The 17852-nt window shown below is 40.2% G+C and overlaps 2 protein-coding genes across 4 annotated transcripts; one reads left to right on the forward strand and one right to left on the reverse strand.

Annotated features, from left to right (window-relative positions):
- Positions 1–290: 290 nt before the first annotated feature.
- On the forward strand, positions 291–4682 carry RB195_000211 (uncharacterized protein; the record flags this gene model as incomplete). Of its 3 annotated transcripts, XM_064196421.1 has the most annotated exons (15): positions 375–395; positions 485–598; positions 826–915; positions 1117–1203; positions 1438–1584; positions 1857–1952; positions 2030–2117; positions 2385–2515; positions 2574–2717; positions 3039–3171; positions 3227–3356; positions 3410–3473; positions 3525–3572; positions 3628–3715; positions 4579–4682. In XM_064196421.1, the coding sequence occupies 15 exons, from the start codon at positions 375–377 to the stop codon at positions 4680–4682; spliced, it is 1485 nt and encodes a 494-aa protein (XP_064052301.1). The 3 variants fall into 3 exon arrangements, with proteins under 3 accessions (XP_013305491.2, XP_064052301.1, XP_064052302.1); XM_013450037.2 differs by lacking the exon at positions 1117–1203 and having other exon boundaries at positions 291–395; XM_064196420.1 differs by lacking the exon at positions 1117–1203.
- Positions 4683–6544: 1862 nt separating this feature from the next.
- Positions 6545–9191, reverse strand: RB195_000212 (uncharacterized protein; the record flags this gene model as incomplete). The annotated part of the gene is made up of 6 exons (XM_064196422.1): positions 6545–6635; positions 7054–7161; positions 7296–7363; positions 7429–7608; positions 8824–9063; positions 9126–9191. The coding sequence occupies 6 exons, from the start codon at positions 9189–9191 to the stop codon at positions 6545–6547; spliced, it is 753 nt and encodes a 250-aa protein (XP_064052303.1).
- Between the last annotated feature and the right edge of the window lie 8661 nt (positions 9192–17852).

Raw genomic sequence — 17852 nt, forward strand, 5'->3', positions numbered from 1 at the left:
ATAGTTTTACACTTGTTATTTCGTTTGTGTTTTTTGTCAACATTTTTTTCTTGAGGGATATCCGCTTTCTTTTCAGAATCGTCATTTAAATTCTAGTGAGATTAAAGTGTTTGGAGCATGAAGTTTACTATTCTTATTCTTAAAAAAGAATTTCGGACTACTGTAGTACAATATATACTCGATCTCGGTTCTTCAGGGTGATATACTGTACAGTATCCAAAAATTCCTTCTTCTAATGATTTCATGTATTTATTATGGGCAGTGATCTCGGTTCTTCAGGCTGATCTCCTATGACAACGGTACTATGGAGTTGGCGCAGCGTAAGACTACGTGTTGCCGTATGTATCGCTCTAGCGCTAACTATAGAAGGCCTAATGCGGAGCAATCTGAATATGGTGAGTTTTCTTTGTTTTTTTTTCCCCCTGAATTTTCCGCTTCTTATCGGATAAATAGGCAAGAATTGATCGAATCGATTGCATCTTAGGCGATGGTTTGTATGCTGAACGAAACCGCAATAGCTGAGGTACGAGTGAGGAACGCAAGTCACGAGGGAAAATGTGAAGTGCTCAAATTCGGCAACGAGCACGTCTATGAATATGTGAGCCGCTGGCTTTAGAAATTGGTCCTATAGCGATTTCCTCAATAGCGGTAATGTTAGACGTAAATTAGGAATGAGTTTGTTACACGCCACTGCTGGGATTTTCTTTTCTTTTGAAGTCAGAAATTAGAATTATCTAAATTATTTAATATTATTATTAATATTTAATTAATCAGGATTGTTCTTGTATGTTACAATTTATTTTAAAGTGCCGTTAATTAATTTAGAATGGCGAACTCACATGGACATCACAACAACGAGCCGTTATATTCGCTTCTTTCTATGCCGGAGGTCTCATTGCTACCTTAGTGACAGAGGTATGTGACCGTATTTCACTTCCCGAAGTTTTTATGGAGGATAAAGGATGAACTCAACGGTGTCGATCAATTTCTACGGGGATATGTCCACGCTTTCGACTTCAATTCAGAATAATTTAAAGTTTATGAACGCGTCTTTATTTTATACAATGATTTGCGGGGGCTAGTAATTGTATCAAGTCAGTGTTTTTATCCTTTCAGACAAGTCTGCTACCAATTTATCGATCCCGGAGAGATGAAAGACTTGACTGGCATTACCCCGACTTCGAACCAACGATCGATCATACGGTCAAAGCGAAACCTCTTACCCATTGCGCTATAGCCACTTCTGCAAGTAATAAATACATAGGTCGTAAACAGTAAACTAAATAACTACTAACTAAATAAACTTTAACCTCTTAAACGTCTTAAACTTCGTCTAAACGTGAACCTAAACTAACTCTTAAACGTCCTAAACTTCTCGAAGACTTGAATGGATCACTCCTATTCGCTATGCATTAGAATAGATTTATTCCATTGCAGAAGCTGAATCGATATATGGGAGCAAAGCGACTGGTACTTCATGGCGCCATCATAAATGTTCTGGGCACATTCGCAACGCCGCCAGTCGCAGTCTATCTAGGAACGATTCCGATGGTTATGCTGCGATTTGTAATGGGGTTTGGACAGGTACTGGTAGCCTTTAATAGGTATTCTGAGAAAACTCCAACTTCATATTGTGTAATTTATTGGCTTATGTTATATATCATATGTGCATACTTTATTATTTTCTTATACTTTATATAGTTTTGCTTTATTTGTGTAAGAATATTAGTTATATTTATTTAATTTATGTATTTCGTATCTCGATGCTTTTCTATCGTTGTGTCAACTTTTTTCATCTCTAGCTGAGCATGTAGAACCTTTTGAATCGCGACTCTTAAAGAATTTATTAATTTCAGGGCCTCCTCTGGCCGTGCATGAGCGTTCTTGTTGGACATTGGTTCCCACCAACAGAGAAAAGCACAGCGCTGGCAATTGCCACCACTGGAAATCAGGTGAACCATGAAAAGAGGACCGAACATTATTTTTGACGTTGAATATGTTATTAATCTCATATTGCATAATTTTTCAGCTTTCCGTTGTGATTGCGATGTTTGCAACAGCGGAGTTATGTCAACTACCGTTCTTTGGCGGTTGGCCGATGGCTTTTCACACTTACGGTGGGTGTCACTCTATTCATGCCAACTTTCATTTATTCCTACGTTGTGGTGGTGGTTTGATAAATGCACCTAGTATAAGTATAAGTGAAACGATCAAAAATTACTGAAAGTGCCTTTTTTAAGGGGTCGAGAATGAGGTATGACTGCAAACAGTCAGAATTTGTTCAGTTTGCACCCAAAGTGCACAAACCTTGTACCGTGTTGTAGAAACTCATATGAAAAAAGTTGTGGAACACTAGGATGAACCTTTACCTTAAGAACCTTAAGGTATTCTCGGCGTGCTCTTGTGCATTTTATGGCAGACTTTTGTCGATGATGTGCCAGCGAATGCTCTTGGCATAACAGATGAAGAGGTCCAAGTTATAACCAACACAGGTGCTCGTAAACCTCGTGTTCAGGTCAGTGAAATCTCCAGAATTTCAGTGTTTGTACTATAAAGTCCTTTTTTTTTATCAGAAAGCTAATTGGGCACAACTGCTCTCTTCGGCGGTAGTTTGGTCTACGGCTGGAAGTGCTTTCGCCCACAACTTTATAACTGTTGGAACTGTGACTTATCTCCCACTCTACTACAAAACTGTATTAAATATGAGTCTAACTTCTGTAAGTTCCAAATTTTCTTGTTTGAAATAACTACTGAATGAGTCTTAAACCAAAACAATACGTAGTGAGCGAATCTATGTTTTATTTATCCAATTGCACTGATTGAATAGTCCATGAAAATTCTTACTCCTTCATACTATCCAATGGTGCAAAAATTACATATTCTTCTCTCTAATTTCAGTTGTGAGATTATCGAAACGCCATTTTGTCTGGTAGAGAAAATTTTTGAGAACTGGAAACAAGAACCAACCCTTAGGAGGATCGCGCACTGTAACCAAAGATTTATGATATCATGTTACAAGAAGCTTTAACTATTTACAGAATGGGATCCTTTCTGCCCTACCATTCGTATGTCAGTTCATTTCAAAGATCATCTACGCGGGGTTCGCAGACGAGTCGAAGAAGAGAGGCTGGATTAGCTTCACTAATGTGACGAAAGCATGCAATTCCAGCGGTGAGTCTCAAAAAATCATTGTATACCTGTTAAAACCCCTTCCTTTTGTCTTCAGCATCCTTCGGGCTCGCTCTTTGCTTCGCCTTGTTATGTTTCTGCGATTGTTCGCATCGAATCACTGCTGTAGTGTTGATCTGTCTGGCAATGGCATTCGTCTCAGGTTACATTCCTGGCTATAATACGAGGTGTATTCTTTTTGAGCAGGGTTGTTCACTAAATCACCTTTACCCACTTCCAGCGTAGTCTCCATCGCTCCGTCTCAAACAGCAGCAATCGCGTCATTCAGTAGAATTTGGGCACAGGTAAGAGATTAGTTTCTTCTATTTTTAATTGTCCTAGCGGTGCATTTCTAGATCGCGTCTTCACTTGCTCCATATGAAATCGGCGCCCTTACGAAGACAGTAAGCGAGCTGATTGTTGAGTCTTGGTTTTTGTCATCAAAAAGCAGCATTCCAGGGAACACTGGAAGAATGGCGAATTGTATTTATTACCATAGTAATTATATGCTTAATAACGGGACTGTTCTTCCAAGTGTCAGGCTCAGGTATTTTATCTAAACCTATTGTATGAAATGATGGTTTATCTGTCAGCCAACTACTACCGATCATACTACACGATGCAGGGTAATTATGCTGCGGTGAACTTCGAAACTATACGTCTTTTTAAGACAAATAACTCCTATCAGAAACGTTAAAAGCGTCTTCTAGTATACTTAGGTTTCGAACGATCTGAAACCTTATGCAGTTGCGTAAGCGGCTGCGTTCGAAACTACGCAGATTGGGGAGTCAGGGTTGCGATTGAGATTGGACCGTTGCCGGCTTCACTCGAACTGCAGCGATGAGTGCAGCTAGCGGAGGTCCCAGCCGCTTGCTCGACCACGCAGCTTCGAGCGCAGCCGCTTAAGCGACTGCATTGATCTTCAGTTCGTTTTGCCATGACTATAGCAACTGCTTCTCTTTTAGCAAAGGAAAGAATGTTTGGAAATCTACATCCTTTTTAGTTTTTGGAGCATCCAATCATCAGAAAAAATACATTGAATCATACTTTGCGACCATCATTGTAAAACTTCTCTAAATTCCAAGGGGAAATGAGAATAGAAAATAAGTGTACAGGGATTTAATCACTGTACCATTCCGAAAACTATGCAGAAATATAGTCCGGCCAAAAATCTGCGATCTCCGTATTGCATCCCGTCGTGTTTTCTACGAATGCGTGGTAGATGTGCGTCCGATTGAATCCTCGCGCAATAAATTAAGTCGTCTTGATCGGATGAACAGTTTCCAATTACTAGCAATTGCTGGAAACCGAATTATTTACATGCGCATATGTGCTTATATATACTTCTACTTATGACTTTTGTGAATATAATAACAGCTTGATAATAATAGCTTGATTGATTTATTTCAGCCGATGTACAGTCTTGGGATTCGTCACCCACTGAGGACCCGAAAGAAGAGTTGATCGAAAAGACTCCGGATGTTGCTGAGTCAAAAATGAACGACAACAGCTAGCATACTCTTCCAGAAGCGGACCACACATCTTTTAGAAAATCAGCATACAGGGTGCGTCGGTCAAAGCTGGTGGCCAGAGACGAAAAGACCACGACAACATTTGTTCTTCGAAGAATACTTGTACTAGAATTTGAAATCAGTCGCACATTGCATTCGAAGAAATAAAAAATTCCTGTAATTGAGGTGGTCTTTCATACTGTACACACAGACCAGCAGCACGGTAATGCACACAAAGGTTGGTTTGCGAAGAGTACAATACATATCCATGGTTCCCATGATCAGTTTTCTTCTAAAGTTCTCGTGGGAAACTGATGATGGATTCTCAGCATTACCTACCGTACTTGTTACAGAAAAATTGTAGGTTATAGCCGCATATTAAAAGGCGAAGGTAAGTAGCAGTGGTGTAGACGATAAAAAGTGTATCGATTCTTATCTTCTTTCTAAGATAATCGATTTAATTGATTGATTTCGTAGACTTTGCAAATGCACGTGATTTTGGCCCTGTCTTCGAAAAGTGCTTTCAGATAAATTTTTATCTTCACACCGGTTGATTCTGTAGTTGCTACACGTTTCGTTTATTTTAAAAATGAAACGATCGGAAAAGTTTGTTTCCATAAGTCCAGTGAATGGCCTGTTACTAGAAAGATGGAGAATAACGAAGAAGTAATAATGCGCCCGACCTAGCTGGATAGTCGCAAATCCTTATTATACTGTTTCTTACGCCAAAAAAAGTTCCAACTCTGATTCGTCACTTCAAAAAAAAAAACGTTCTGAAAGTATGAATGGTACGGATTTCAGGTGGAGTATCCGTATATTATATTATAGATATATTATTATTATTATTATTATTATATATTATTTTATTATATATGTATATTATAGATTATAGGTCGTAGATTATGGAGACAGGGATGGTTCCGCTCATCGCTCCCTGAATCACTGCAAGCAGCCGACCCTTGCACGCTTAGCGTCCCTTACTGCCTATCGGGGCAGTCCGAATTGACTTTCGACGAATCGCAGGGCGGAGGCGGCGCAATGGGTAGAGCGTTGCAGTAGATGGCGTCGCACAAAACAGCATTCTGGAGGCCGCTGTCTGCAGTGATGTAGGGAGAGATGAGTGAAACTACCCTCGTCTCCATAATCTACGACCCCGTATACGGATACTCCACCTGAAATCCGCACCACCTCAAATTCATGGTATGCTGCTTTTAAAGGCATCACCCCACGAATCTGAGATGGTGCAGATTTGTCGTTACGAATGAGAACTACGGAGAGGGAGGTGATTCCTTCCATTTCTTGCTAATTGCCGTAAAAAACGGCCCGGAATATGCGGCGCCGCACAAGACTGGCGCGCTCCAATCGAACCTCTTGTACAAAATGGTGCGCCAAAACGAATGAAGCCGTATCTTCCAGGCCTTTTTTACGGCAGTTAGGAAGAAATGGACGAAATCACCCCCTCTCCGTAATCTCCCATCCTGTATACGAATACTCCACCTGAAATCTGCACCACCTCAGATTCGTGGGATGATGCCTTTAAATTCACAAGGAAATGGTAATGGAATTGGTAACGCTTTCAGAGCCAGTCCCTATAAAACTACTTCTCCATCGATAATCAAACAATTGATGACGAATAGAAAATCTTCATTAATTCTGCTGCATAACTGAGAAGAAAGCAATGGAATGGAAAATATACTCGTGATGAATTCAAACACTGAAGAAATAAAACAGTATGGTTAACTATTCATTTAAATCTAGATCATGTGACCGGTATGGAACGAAATCAGGGGTCGAACACTAACTTCTATATAATTAACTGTAAGATAAATTATATACAGGATGCAATTCCGAAGAACGGTACGTCCCTAGGTTACTTCATCTGATGTGGAAGAACGATTTTTGCGCGGAAAGCATTTCCTCGCCAGCATTTCAATTTCTTTTCGTTGCTCAGCGTTCCTGGAAAGGGAATTTTTGAGATGTCTGCATTTCTGCTCCGGAAAACATATAATATAGCGTGTAGTAGGGTCAAAAAGCCGTGAACCACGGTGCCGGTTGCGCTCGAAGCGGCGCGGTGGCGATAGCGGTTGGAATCCGGGTGGGACCATCGCGAACTACAGCGGGAAAGGGTGGTGCTGGCGAGGGCCCCCCGTCGACCATAACCGCTACGCTCCACCGCACCGCTTCGTTCGCACCCACTTACGCAATTGCACCCTACTCCACGTCGTTTTGACCCTACTATACACTCGCTACAGTTACTACAGTTACATCTTCTCTTATTTTTAGTCAGGAGTTTTAGCAGATAGTGATTAGCCAGGAAAAAAACCTAAGCGTGAGGTGTCCAGGAAAAATCCGACAGAATTCTAAATCTACCAACATGGCCGATTCGACCTTCGCCATTGGATCACCGGAATGACATTTATCGATATGTATAGAGGCACGGTTCATTCGGTCAAATCCTTGTCCACAAAGAGTGCATCGAAGCCTGGAAAATCGAAATCGAACGCTTAAGATTTCAGAAATTCCCCTCATGTTTGTTGCTATTGTTCAGCTGTCTGTGGTAAACGTCCAGAGAATCAGCTGAGCGATTTCCAAGAGTTTTTCACGAGTAAATAGTACCTTCTAATGGTGAGATGAGTTGCGACATGAGCTCGTACATTTTTCGCCGTAATCCAGTGTCCACAAAGCTGAAAGTGTCGAGGAAAATATTCTTTTTACAAATACCTTGCACTAATTTCCCTGAGCCAGGTACCTGACATTGTTTTGGAGCACTTCCAGCTCCTTTCTCTCGTATTAGTGCAGATTCTGAATCAGTAAAGCTCGTTTTGAGCTTTTCCTGATAGGAGGAGAAATTTGCGGACACCTGCTGCAGCAGTTCCGAACCGCAAGCGACCAGATCCACTTCCTCCATTTCATCCTTTAGAGGAGTTGTCTAAAACAAATAAGCATTATCGATTTGTTTTCGAAATCGCAGAGGTCACGGATGGTTCCATAAAGGATAAAGGATAAAGGCAGCCCTAATTTATTTAGGTCTACGGATGGTTCCATTTAATGCCCCGGCCGGGCAAGCGTTTTTTCCCCCAAAAATTCTGCACAATTTTCGCACGGAGGAAAGGTTGGCCAGGGGAGAACCTCATCGAATGGCAGGAAGGAACCCAATCCCCCTCCCCCCCCCCTATGGTTCCATATTGCAGGTAAAATTCCATTTTCAGCAGGAGAACGAATAATATGATTTATTTATTTGAAAACATCTATATGCTTGCCATAAAATGAAAACAAGGAGAAATAGAGCTCACTGGAATTTCGCCTAATTTTTACACAACAAGGATGGCCCTTCAAGGCTCAATGAGTGCTGGATTGGCTAGTCATTTTCCTGGTACAGAAGTCGAGAAATCCTCAAATATCCTCGCAAAATCCTTTTTCCAAACCCAGAACGCTACAGTAGGTAAACCCAGAACGGTGGAATACGTCAAGGACTCATTTGGGCGAAGGAGTGCGGGAGACCTCAAGCGGAAGCGCTCACCAACTTGCTATCCTTGAACGGTTAATCACCACTAGGAGAGAATAAGGACCAAAGGACTGTTATCCACGTAAAAATTCAAAAAAATTACGTGAATGTGCATCTCGTTCTCCTTTACAGATCTTGTTTGAGAAATCCTGAATCACATTCTTCCCTTATCCATGACTATAAACATATCATTCGCCGGACTAATCCCTGCTCATTCTATTCTATTCTTGTTGTTGGATTTTCTGTTGTTTATTTATAGTCAAGGGCGGGTGTGGCGCAATTGGTTAGAGGTCCGTTGTAGCCACATGGTCGAGGGTTCGAACCCGCCCTAGTGCTCACCAAGTCTTTCATCCCTCTGGGGTCGATAATTTGGTACCAGACTTGTCTGGGAGGATAAAAACACTGACTTGACCATCGGCTGGCCCCCGCAAGTCATTGTATAGGCCAGTTACGCGTTCGTAAGCCTCAAACGATTACGAATCCCAGTAAAACGCGTCCTTTATCCTTTTTATTTATAGCCATTCCTTGCCTCTTCCTCTTGGCACGCCTTTGAGCGTAATAAATAAATAAATAAACAAATAAATACCAAACAAACGCCACCTTTGCGTGAAATGGTAAAAAAGCTATCATCTCACTCACGTCAGGAAATAATGGTGACGATCCTTCCACTTTCACGTTATCACTCGGCTCACTGTCCACACTTTCAGATCGTGGATACGCGTCGATAAGTTCGATTGATGCGGATGATGGTGATGAGATATGAGGTAACGATTGAAGATAGTTAGTAGCGGATTGTTGTACAATTTCATCTCTTGCACTGCATCGATCGCAAAGTGTGCTACGATCCTTCGATACGGTGAATTTAATACTTCTTTCGAGCTGAAAGAAAAAGTTTGGAAAAGTAGGTGGGACAGAAAGAAGGCTAACTCCAGCCATCTCACCAAACAGTTCATTATATCCGGCAAACTGCTGATCGATTGCAGTTCCACGAAGATGTAAACAGACATTTTCGTGCTCGAATGATCTCAGGGAAACGAGACTGACGGGGGCGACAGGATGATTATGGCGATAACTACTGTAAATAAATATAATATAATTTCATTTTGTATTTTGAAAAACTGACCATATTCCATACATGCAGAGCAGGAACATCAAGAAATTAATGAATACATCCGGAAAAAAATACACTACGATCCGTAATTCATGTCAACATCCAGAACTAGAACCAAAAACCATTAAACTGGAGAAGTAACAAACAACTAAGATAAAGAAAGGAAGTTATGGGACACTAACAACGCTCGAAAACTGCACAATGGCCAATTTTTTCCTGTATAGAAGATGGAACTGTATTATTTATTCTGTATTATTTTATTTATTTATTTATTTTTATTTATTTAATTAATTGTTTTTTAACTGTATTATTTGATAGGACAATTAATTCTCCAACATTTATGTAAAAACCTAAGTAAAGTCCTAAAATGAAGTGCTTGGCGTGGATCAATCTCTGTGGAACGTCCAAACGCTTATGCGGGGCAAGGAATGATTTCCTTGGGCCAATGGACCTATCAAGTCAGTAACCTCCATGCCCTCACTTCTTGAAACCTCGATTTTTATTAATTGTATTAATGTTTTTTCTTGTTTTGCCAAGAAAATGAAATTATTTTTTATATGAAGTGTAAAGTGTACCATACTAGTCCACGGGAAACAAGTATCTCTACTAGGAAGGCACTAGAAGCGTTCTGTCAGGAATCCATCAATGAATAACAGAAATGAGTGCTCATCAATAAATGACAATAACCTTATGCCGTTCGCAACACGCTATGATAATGACCTCATGATAAGATTCCCCACATACAGTTCCTTAACATTATCCAGACGCCAGTACCTAAAAATACAGCAAAGTGCGTGGATCTCATTCGCACTGGGTGACAATCTGGAAAGACGCAAAGGTTCGCCATCCCGCTAGTCGGTGGGACTGGTCAGTTTGTTTTCCTATTTGGGGCTCTTGCGTGATGCACTTAGGGCAATATCGAGGCTTGGCCAGGAGAGAGGAGAAGCCGGATGGGATATGCATACCATTAAAGGCATCACCCCACGAATTTGAGGTGGTACGGATTTCAGGTGGAGTATTGGTACACGGGATAGTAGATCATGGAGAGGGGGGTGATTCCGTCCATTTCTTCCTAATTGCCGTTAAAAAACAGCCCGAAAGATACGGCTTCGAGCGTTCCGGTGCGCTACTTTCTACAACGAGTTCGATTGGAGTGCGCCAGCCATGTGCACGCGCCGCATCTTCTGGGCCGTTTTTTTTACGGGAATTAGGAAGAAATAGACGGTATCACCCACCTTTCCATAATCTATTATACCGTATACAAATACTCCACTTGAAATCCGTACCATCTCAGATTCGTGATGCCTTTAAAGACTTCGAACTATTTTCAGGCCTTTGATAAAGGCGAAGTTGTCGAACAGTCGGCCCAATAATAAACGTTCATGAAAAACCTCGTTGGGATAAAAAGAAAATATAAATATCAAGTCAGCGTTTTTTTTTTCTTTTAGATAAAAAATTTCAGCTCGAAAGGAAGAAAGGCTTGGCTCGTTTCTGGCGGTGTTGAGCTGTCCACAGATGCTGTACGAATCTCTTATCACTATGCTACAGCCGTTGCCGTGCTGGATAATCTCTCTACCTCGTCTATATCCGGAAGTAATTAAGAGAAATTAATAATAGTGAACTTTGCTCGTTGTTTTTACGTGAATTTTTCAGAATATAAATCTAAAAGGGGAAGCGTGAGCAAAGTAAGGTGGTACGGTACGGCTGCAACCACACCGTAATCAACGATCCGAAACTGTCCTGAAGCCAATCAATCCTTTCATCTCTCCAGTGTCGATAAACTGGCAGCACACATCTGGAATCTGGAAGGATAAAACCACTGACTCAGGACATCAGGTGGTCTAGGTATGATATTGTAAAGGCCGCATGTGTGTTCATAAATCTCTATTTTTGTGATCTGAAGGCACGTGCACATTCCAGAGGGACTCATCAATCCTTAGCACCTTGTTTTTCTTTTCACTTTTTCGACTTTTTTTACCTGAAGTACCCAATTTCTCATAAAACTCTCAAAATGCACCCGTTTCTTCTTTGCTAGCGCTTTTTGCTTACAAACTGTTGTCAACAACTGATTGGTTTTCAAAACATCCTCCATTTTGAAGGCAGCGTATCACGAAATTGACGATTTTGGAATCTCTCCACGAGTAGATAGATGTGTAGTTCACTACTAAGAGCGTATTTTCCTCAGTTATCAGCTCCACTTCCCCTACGAATCCAAGGAAAGACGTGTGAATCACCTCCGTGTGGTCGTGTGTCCCTAACGATGCAACTTCTTACAGGTGACAGAGCGAGGATATTCACTCAGTTAAGCCTATAACAGTTATGAGGTGGAGGTGGAACTTCTGCTGCTTATTTGAGTTATATTAGCTGGGTCACTGACGTAGAACGACGACAGAACTGAAATCCCGTAACAAGTTGCATCGTTGGGTACACGTGGTCACAGTAGACTGTTTCACACGTCTTTTTATGGACTAGGAGGAGGAGGACGTGGAGGAACTTATTCATCACGCTCATACTCATGAACTACACCTTTACATCCATTTATTCGTGGAGAGATCGCAACATCTTCATTGTCGTAATACGCTGCTTTTAAAGGGCAAGTAGTGCGACGTTAATCAACTCACTTGGGAAAAAATGCGTGAACGCGCTCCAATTATGAATGGGGCTGAAATTGAATTGAGAATCGCTGGAGGGTTATGAACGTATGGGCCATGCACATGTGACATGTGACATGCAGTGCCACCGCTAGCGCTGAGTTTGTATCGTAACCCCCCACATCAAGGGAGTGTATTACCCCACATAAAGGTAGTGTATCAGGGAATTTGATCTGGTACGGAAATCCCGGAGAAAGTGTAGACTGAGTGTTGTACAATAGATTACGGAAACCAGCATGACTCCCCTCTATTCCTCTCCCCCCTCCCAACCTTCCCCCGCCCTCAACCCTCGCGTATATCCTAAGGAACGCCGTGAGAGCCCATTTATTTCCTAAGAAATACGTTAGAACTCCCCACCTTTGTAGACGCTCCGGTCCCCTTAACAGCCTATTCATTGATTCTATTTACTTGAATATGCTGATGAGGAGACCTTATTGATCTTCGATCGCTCGCACTTGGATGCAGCGCGTCGTGCACGGGACTGGCGCGTTACAGCTGATTTCGTAGGAAAGATCGCAGTCTTTCACGCCGATCAGGGTCATATGAGCGGGAGCATGCTCGTCTTTGTAATCCATCATAAATCATCCCGAACTCCATATTGCCCTATTTTCTCATCACGTGAATCCGTTCTGATACGCTGGGTTTAAGTATGACACCAGTTTGCATCAACTGTCAGGATGGTGCAAGGTTTGTTGAGCTACGGTAACTTTTAACCGCCGACCGTGCACCGTGGATGAATCTCTAATCACTGCCCCACACTCCTTTCTTACCAGGCGTGCAATCTCAGGCACGAAATCCTTGGGATCAAAGTTTCGTTCGTTTGTAGTTCACGTAATCGTTGACAATAAGAATAAAATCAATAGCAAAAAATTATAGAGGAAATCATCTTGAATTAGAAGTTTCGTAAAATTAACATGTGAAAAAAAGATTCTCCTTTAGAAAAAAAATAAGCATAAGAGTAGAATAATATGAAGAAAGCTCACTTTTTCACAACTTAGTTTTTGATAATTTTGATAATAAATGAAAATAATAGCTTCTTAATGGCACAGAATTGCGGACGTCTGTCTCGCAACATTTTACTGCTGACTAAAAAATTTCTTACTGAACTAGGAACTATCCATGAACTGGTTTTCTATTTCCAAAAGTCTTCCTATTTCTAAACAAACCAGTACACATGTATACACCTTTTTGACGCAGTATACCCATAAATATATATTTATGTACTTTTTGTGTATGTATGTGGGTATTTATGTATGTATGCAAGCATGTTAAACCGATAAATACACTAGTGCTCCAGGAATTTCCGGCTCAAGTTGAAAAACATTAACGTCACATCCAAGCAATCCTGATTCTGCCGGCACATCAGCCATTAAGAAACGGTGTTTGATGCGTTCGATGTTAGCCTTATTTATATATTTACGATCCGCAAATATTCCCCTCGTCTTCCAGACTTTGATAACCATTCCATACACCTTGCACATATCGAATTTGTGTTCCGAGTTTCCCTTGTTACAATTTCTGAATTACCACCATAGAGCTCCCCGTAGTTGGTTTAAAAAAACACACACTTTTTGAAAAGTTATAAATAATCAAATAATTACTATTAATTAATAATTAATATCTCGTGGTTATAATTCTAATATTCTCGTTGACTTGAAACCTAGGCATCTTACTGTTTAATTTTTTCCTATTGTATTTTTGACTATATTTATTATTATTATTATTATTGATTTTAGATAGAACCTTTATTAACCAGACATTTCGGCTTTTTCGCTGTCTTCAGATCCCTAAATAGAAGTTGATTGGAACTGTCTTACGTTTATTCCGTCAAATGCCATACTATCCTGGATCATGTTTCGATGATCGTTCAAGGTATTGAAAACGGAATTCATGGAAAACCTTGAAACTAGTCCTACCTACTGATAGTTACTATTTACACCTCCGAAGACAGAAAAAAATCCGAAACATCAGGCTCATGAAGGTCCCATCTAAAAACCAAAACCTCGTCTTGACAAAAGTAGCAAATATCTCGTGGTTATTCCCGTAGAAAGCCGAAAGGACCCCTCTAACGATATAACGTGATGTTGTGGGGAATTTTTACGAAAATTCAGTAGAAATCGCATGAATTCAACGAAAAGAACAACGTTTAGCGGAGAAATGTTAAATAAATTAGCAAAATCTTTTTAAAAATTAATACCTCGTGGCTATTTCTATGCGAAGCCGAGAAAACCGTAACTATTTGATAGAATGTGATCTCGTAAGGTATGTCAGCAAGGATTCAGTAGAGATTGTAGGATTTCAAGGAAGAAAACGACAAAGAACGAAGAAAATCTTAAATAATTAACAGAACTTTCTTAAAAATTAATAACTTCTGGCTATTTTTATGCGAACCCGGGAAAACCGTAACCCATCCGATATAACTTCAAGTTGTGGGGAATTTTGGCGAAAATTCAGCTTACATAGCACGAAGAGAACAGCGAGGACTCAAGAAATCTTGGATAATTAATAAAAACCTTTCTAAAAAAATAACATCTCGTGGCTATTTTTATGGGAATCCGAGAGGATCGTAACCCATTCAATACCATGTGGTGTTGTGAGGAATTTTAACAGGAATTCAGTTCAGATTCCACGAAAAGAACAAGGAGGAGAAGAGAAATTTCGAATCATTAGCAAAATCCTTCTTAAAATTAACCCTTCGATAAAATGTGGTGTTGTGAGGAATTTTTTCGAGGAATTCAGTAAAAATTATGAGATTTCAACGAAGAAAACAATAAATAACGGAGAAATCTCAAATGAATTATCAAAATCTTTGAAAAAAGTAATATTTCGTGGCTATTTTTATGCGAAATCGAGAAAACCGTAACCGCTCCGATATAATCGGGTTTTAGGAATGAGGAATTTTAGCAAGGATTCAGTAGCAAATTGTAGGATTTCAACGAAGAGAGCAGAGCGAAGAGCGGAGAAATCTTGAACAACTAGCAAAATCTTTCGAAAAATTAATATCTTGCGGTTGTTTTTTTTTTCGAGAAGGCGAGAAGACCGTAACCTCTCGGATATAACCTCTGGTTTCGTGAGGAATTTCAGGAATGATTCAGTGGATTTCAAGGAAGAGAACAGCGATGAGAGGAGAAACTTTGACAAATTAGCAAACCATACAACATGTGTGCATGAGAAATGACTGAAGAACGATATCGAGGCTGAGAATCCCAGCTGCCACGTATCCTGACACATCCTGTACGGTCATGACTTCCACCAGCACCACTGTTGCCGAACAAAATTCTACTTCTGTTGATAACGGCAGCAGCTGCTGCTGCTGGACGAGTCGGTTCGAGTTCGATCAGGTGGTGATTCGAGAAAGAAACGAAAGTACGTGGGTAGGTAGGTAGGTAGGTAGGTACGTAGGAGATGGAACAGGACAGAATGCCGGAATGTGAATGGATGGCCAGGCGCAAGCAACGACGATCGATTGGCGCGCAGGCGCACCCTTGGCTACCCACTTACTGCTGTTCATACAACCTCTTGGAAATGTACGTACGTATGTGACCGCTATCGAATCACCGTTATGGATTCAGCCAAGAACTCCGACCAAAATCAACTTCCAACCTCGGTAACGCATTCGAAAATCCTCGGAAAAGTCCATCTAGTAATATATATTGATCAGAAAAATTAAGGAAAAAAATTGGGGATATATCTACGTATGTATGTGACCGCTATCGAATCGTTATGGATTCAGCCAAAAACTCCAACCAACATCAACTTCCACCATCGTTAACGCACTGCGTCGGATGCGTAACGCATTCGAAAATCCTCGGAAATGTCCATCTAGTAATACATGTTGGTCAGAAAAATTAAGGAAAAAAATTGGGGATATATCTACGTATTTCTGCCATCGTTAACGCACTATGTCGGATGCGTAACGCATCCGAAAATCCTCAAAGATGTCCATCTAGTAATACATATTGATTAGAAAAATTAAGGAGAAAAATTGCAGATATATGTACGTATATATGTGACTGCCATCGAATCGTTATGTCAAGCGCCAAGGCCCAATCTCCAGCCTACACCAACTTCCACCATCGTTATCGCACTGCGTCGGATGCGTAACGCATCCGAAAATCCTCAGAAATTGACATCTAGTAATATATTACTATCATATTGATCAGAATCTTTTTTTTTTTGAAAAAATTGAATCGCTTGTTAAAAAATTGAGGAAAAAAATTAAGTCGCTCATGTCTCCAGATTTTCCACGCTCTAATGAAGGCAATAACTACCGCAAGTTAACTGCTAATAAAGAAATACGAAAAGAATAACAAGAAAAAAGAAAGAAATAATGGGAAAAATCGATACCTATGGTGGCTACAGTTCAAGCAAATCAATAAAAAAAATTAAATCAACGTAAAAAAAAACCAAAAACACCACCTCGTAGGGAAAGAAATGCTCCACCAAATCATGCGTTACATAACGCTAAGCTCTTTTTTTTCTCGGCGCGCATTTAAATTTTAGAAAAAAAATTACTTCTTACTATTACCATTACTTATGCAGTAACCTAAAAGAAATTACCACATATAGAGTTCCTGAATAAAAAGCTATGAAATCCAGCCGGCACCTCATTCTCACTCCAAAACTGTTCTGTGTAGGACCATCTCCTATATTTTATTTTGCTAACAGTTTCGTATAGGAGGAACTATGTAGTCGGGATTAAGGGTCTGTATTTGGAAATCATCGGGACAAATGTGGACTTGTCCGTAAAAACTCGTCTGGAACTCCGACACCTCCATAGAACTCCTGCTTCTTTAACCCCATCAATGTTAAAGCGACATGCGTCCAGCAAATTCTGCACTTTTATTAGTTTTTTCCAAAATCTCTGTCTTTTTTCTTTCGCAGCAGATTACATTCTTACTTGAGGGGAATAGTAGGCTAACGGAGCTTCTTAAGGATGGAAAATTAGAGGGATTCCAGTTTCGTCCTGACAGTAAAGATCAAGTAAACAGCGCAATTAGACGCAACGCAATCAATTTTCATGATCAGTGAACCCTTTAATGGAGATTGACGTATACAGTAAACGAGCGATAATCTGCTTCCACTTTTCTCTTTTTCTATTTTTTTTAAATTTCCTTTTTCCTTACTTCCTCCAGCCATCTTAAAGAACTACAAATATTTAAATACGGATTTTCTGTTGAGCAGATGAACTATGTAGGTAACTAGGTAATCTCTTTTTTCCAAAAAAAAAAAAACAAAAAAACTCCAACTGCAGTTCACCGTTAGTTTCGAGCTTCTACAGTAATTTTACTGCAAAAGCATAAAACGTGTGACGTTTTCGATCTGAAATTCTATGGAACTCAATTGAAAAGAACCCAAATTATATTCTATATTTAAACAGTTAAATAATTTTGGAAAATTGGTTATCTACTGAAACGTTTCGCACAACCCCCGTGTACATGTTTAAAAATGTAATGGGATACTGTACATAGATGAGATGTGAAAATGCGTTTAAACTGCTCTGGTAATTCGGCGCCGCTGTCCGCCCGGGTCTGTCTACTCCAACTGCCACCAGTTTGCTACACGGAACATTCCTGGCCGCAGTTCAGGTGCACTTTGCTGTTGGGGAAAAAAAAAGTGAAAGGATATGAAAATCGAAGAGTCCGTTCAAATTAAAGCAACCTCAGCTATTGACAATAAATATTAGTAGGAAAATTCTGTAGGAAAATAGTAGGAAAATATGTTAAAAACGAAAATAGTAGGAAAATATGAATAAAATATGCAAAAAAAAAGAAAAATCAAATCCAAAACATTTCTAAAAACAAATCAAAATCTAATCTGATCCCAGAAGCGAATAATTGGATACCTTGACGACAGAAGAAAAGCTTATTAATGTGTGGCTGGGATGTCTCGAATAGATGTTAAGA

The sequence above is a fragment of the Necator americanus genome, chromosome IV (assembly GCF_031761385.1).
Source record: "Necator americanus strain Aroian chromosome IV, whole genome shotgun sequence".
NCBI classification, from domain to species: Eukaryota; Metazoa; Nematoda; class Chromadorea; order Rhabditida; family Ancylostomatidae; genus Necator; species Necator americanus.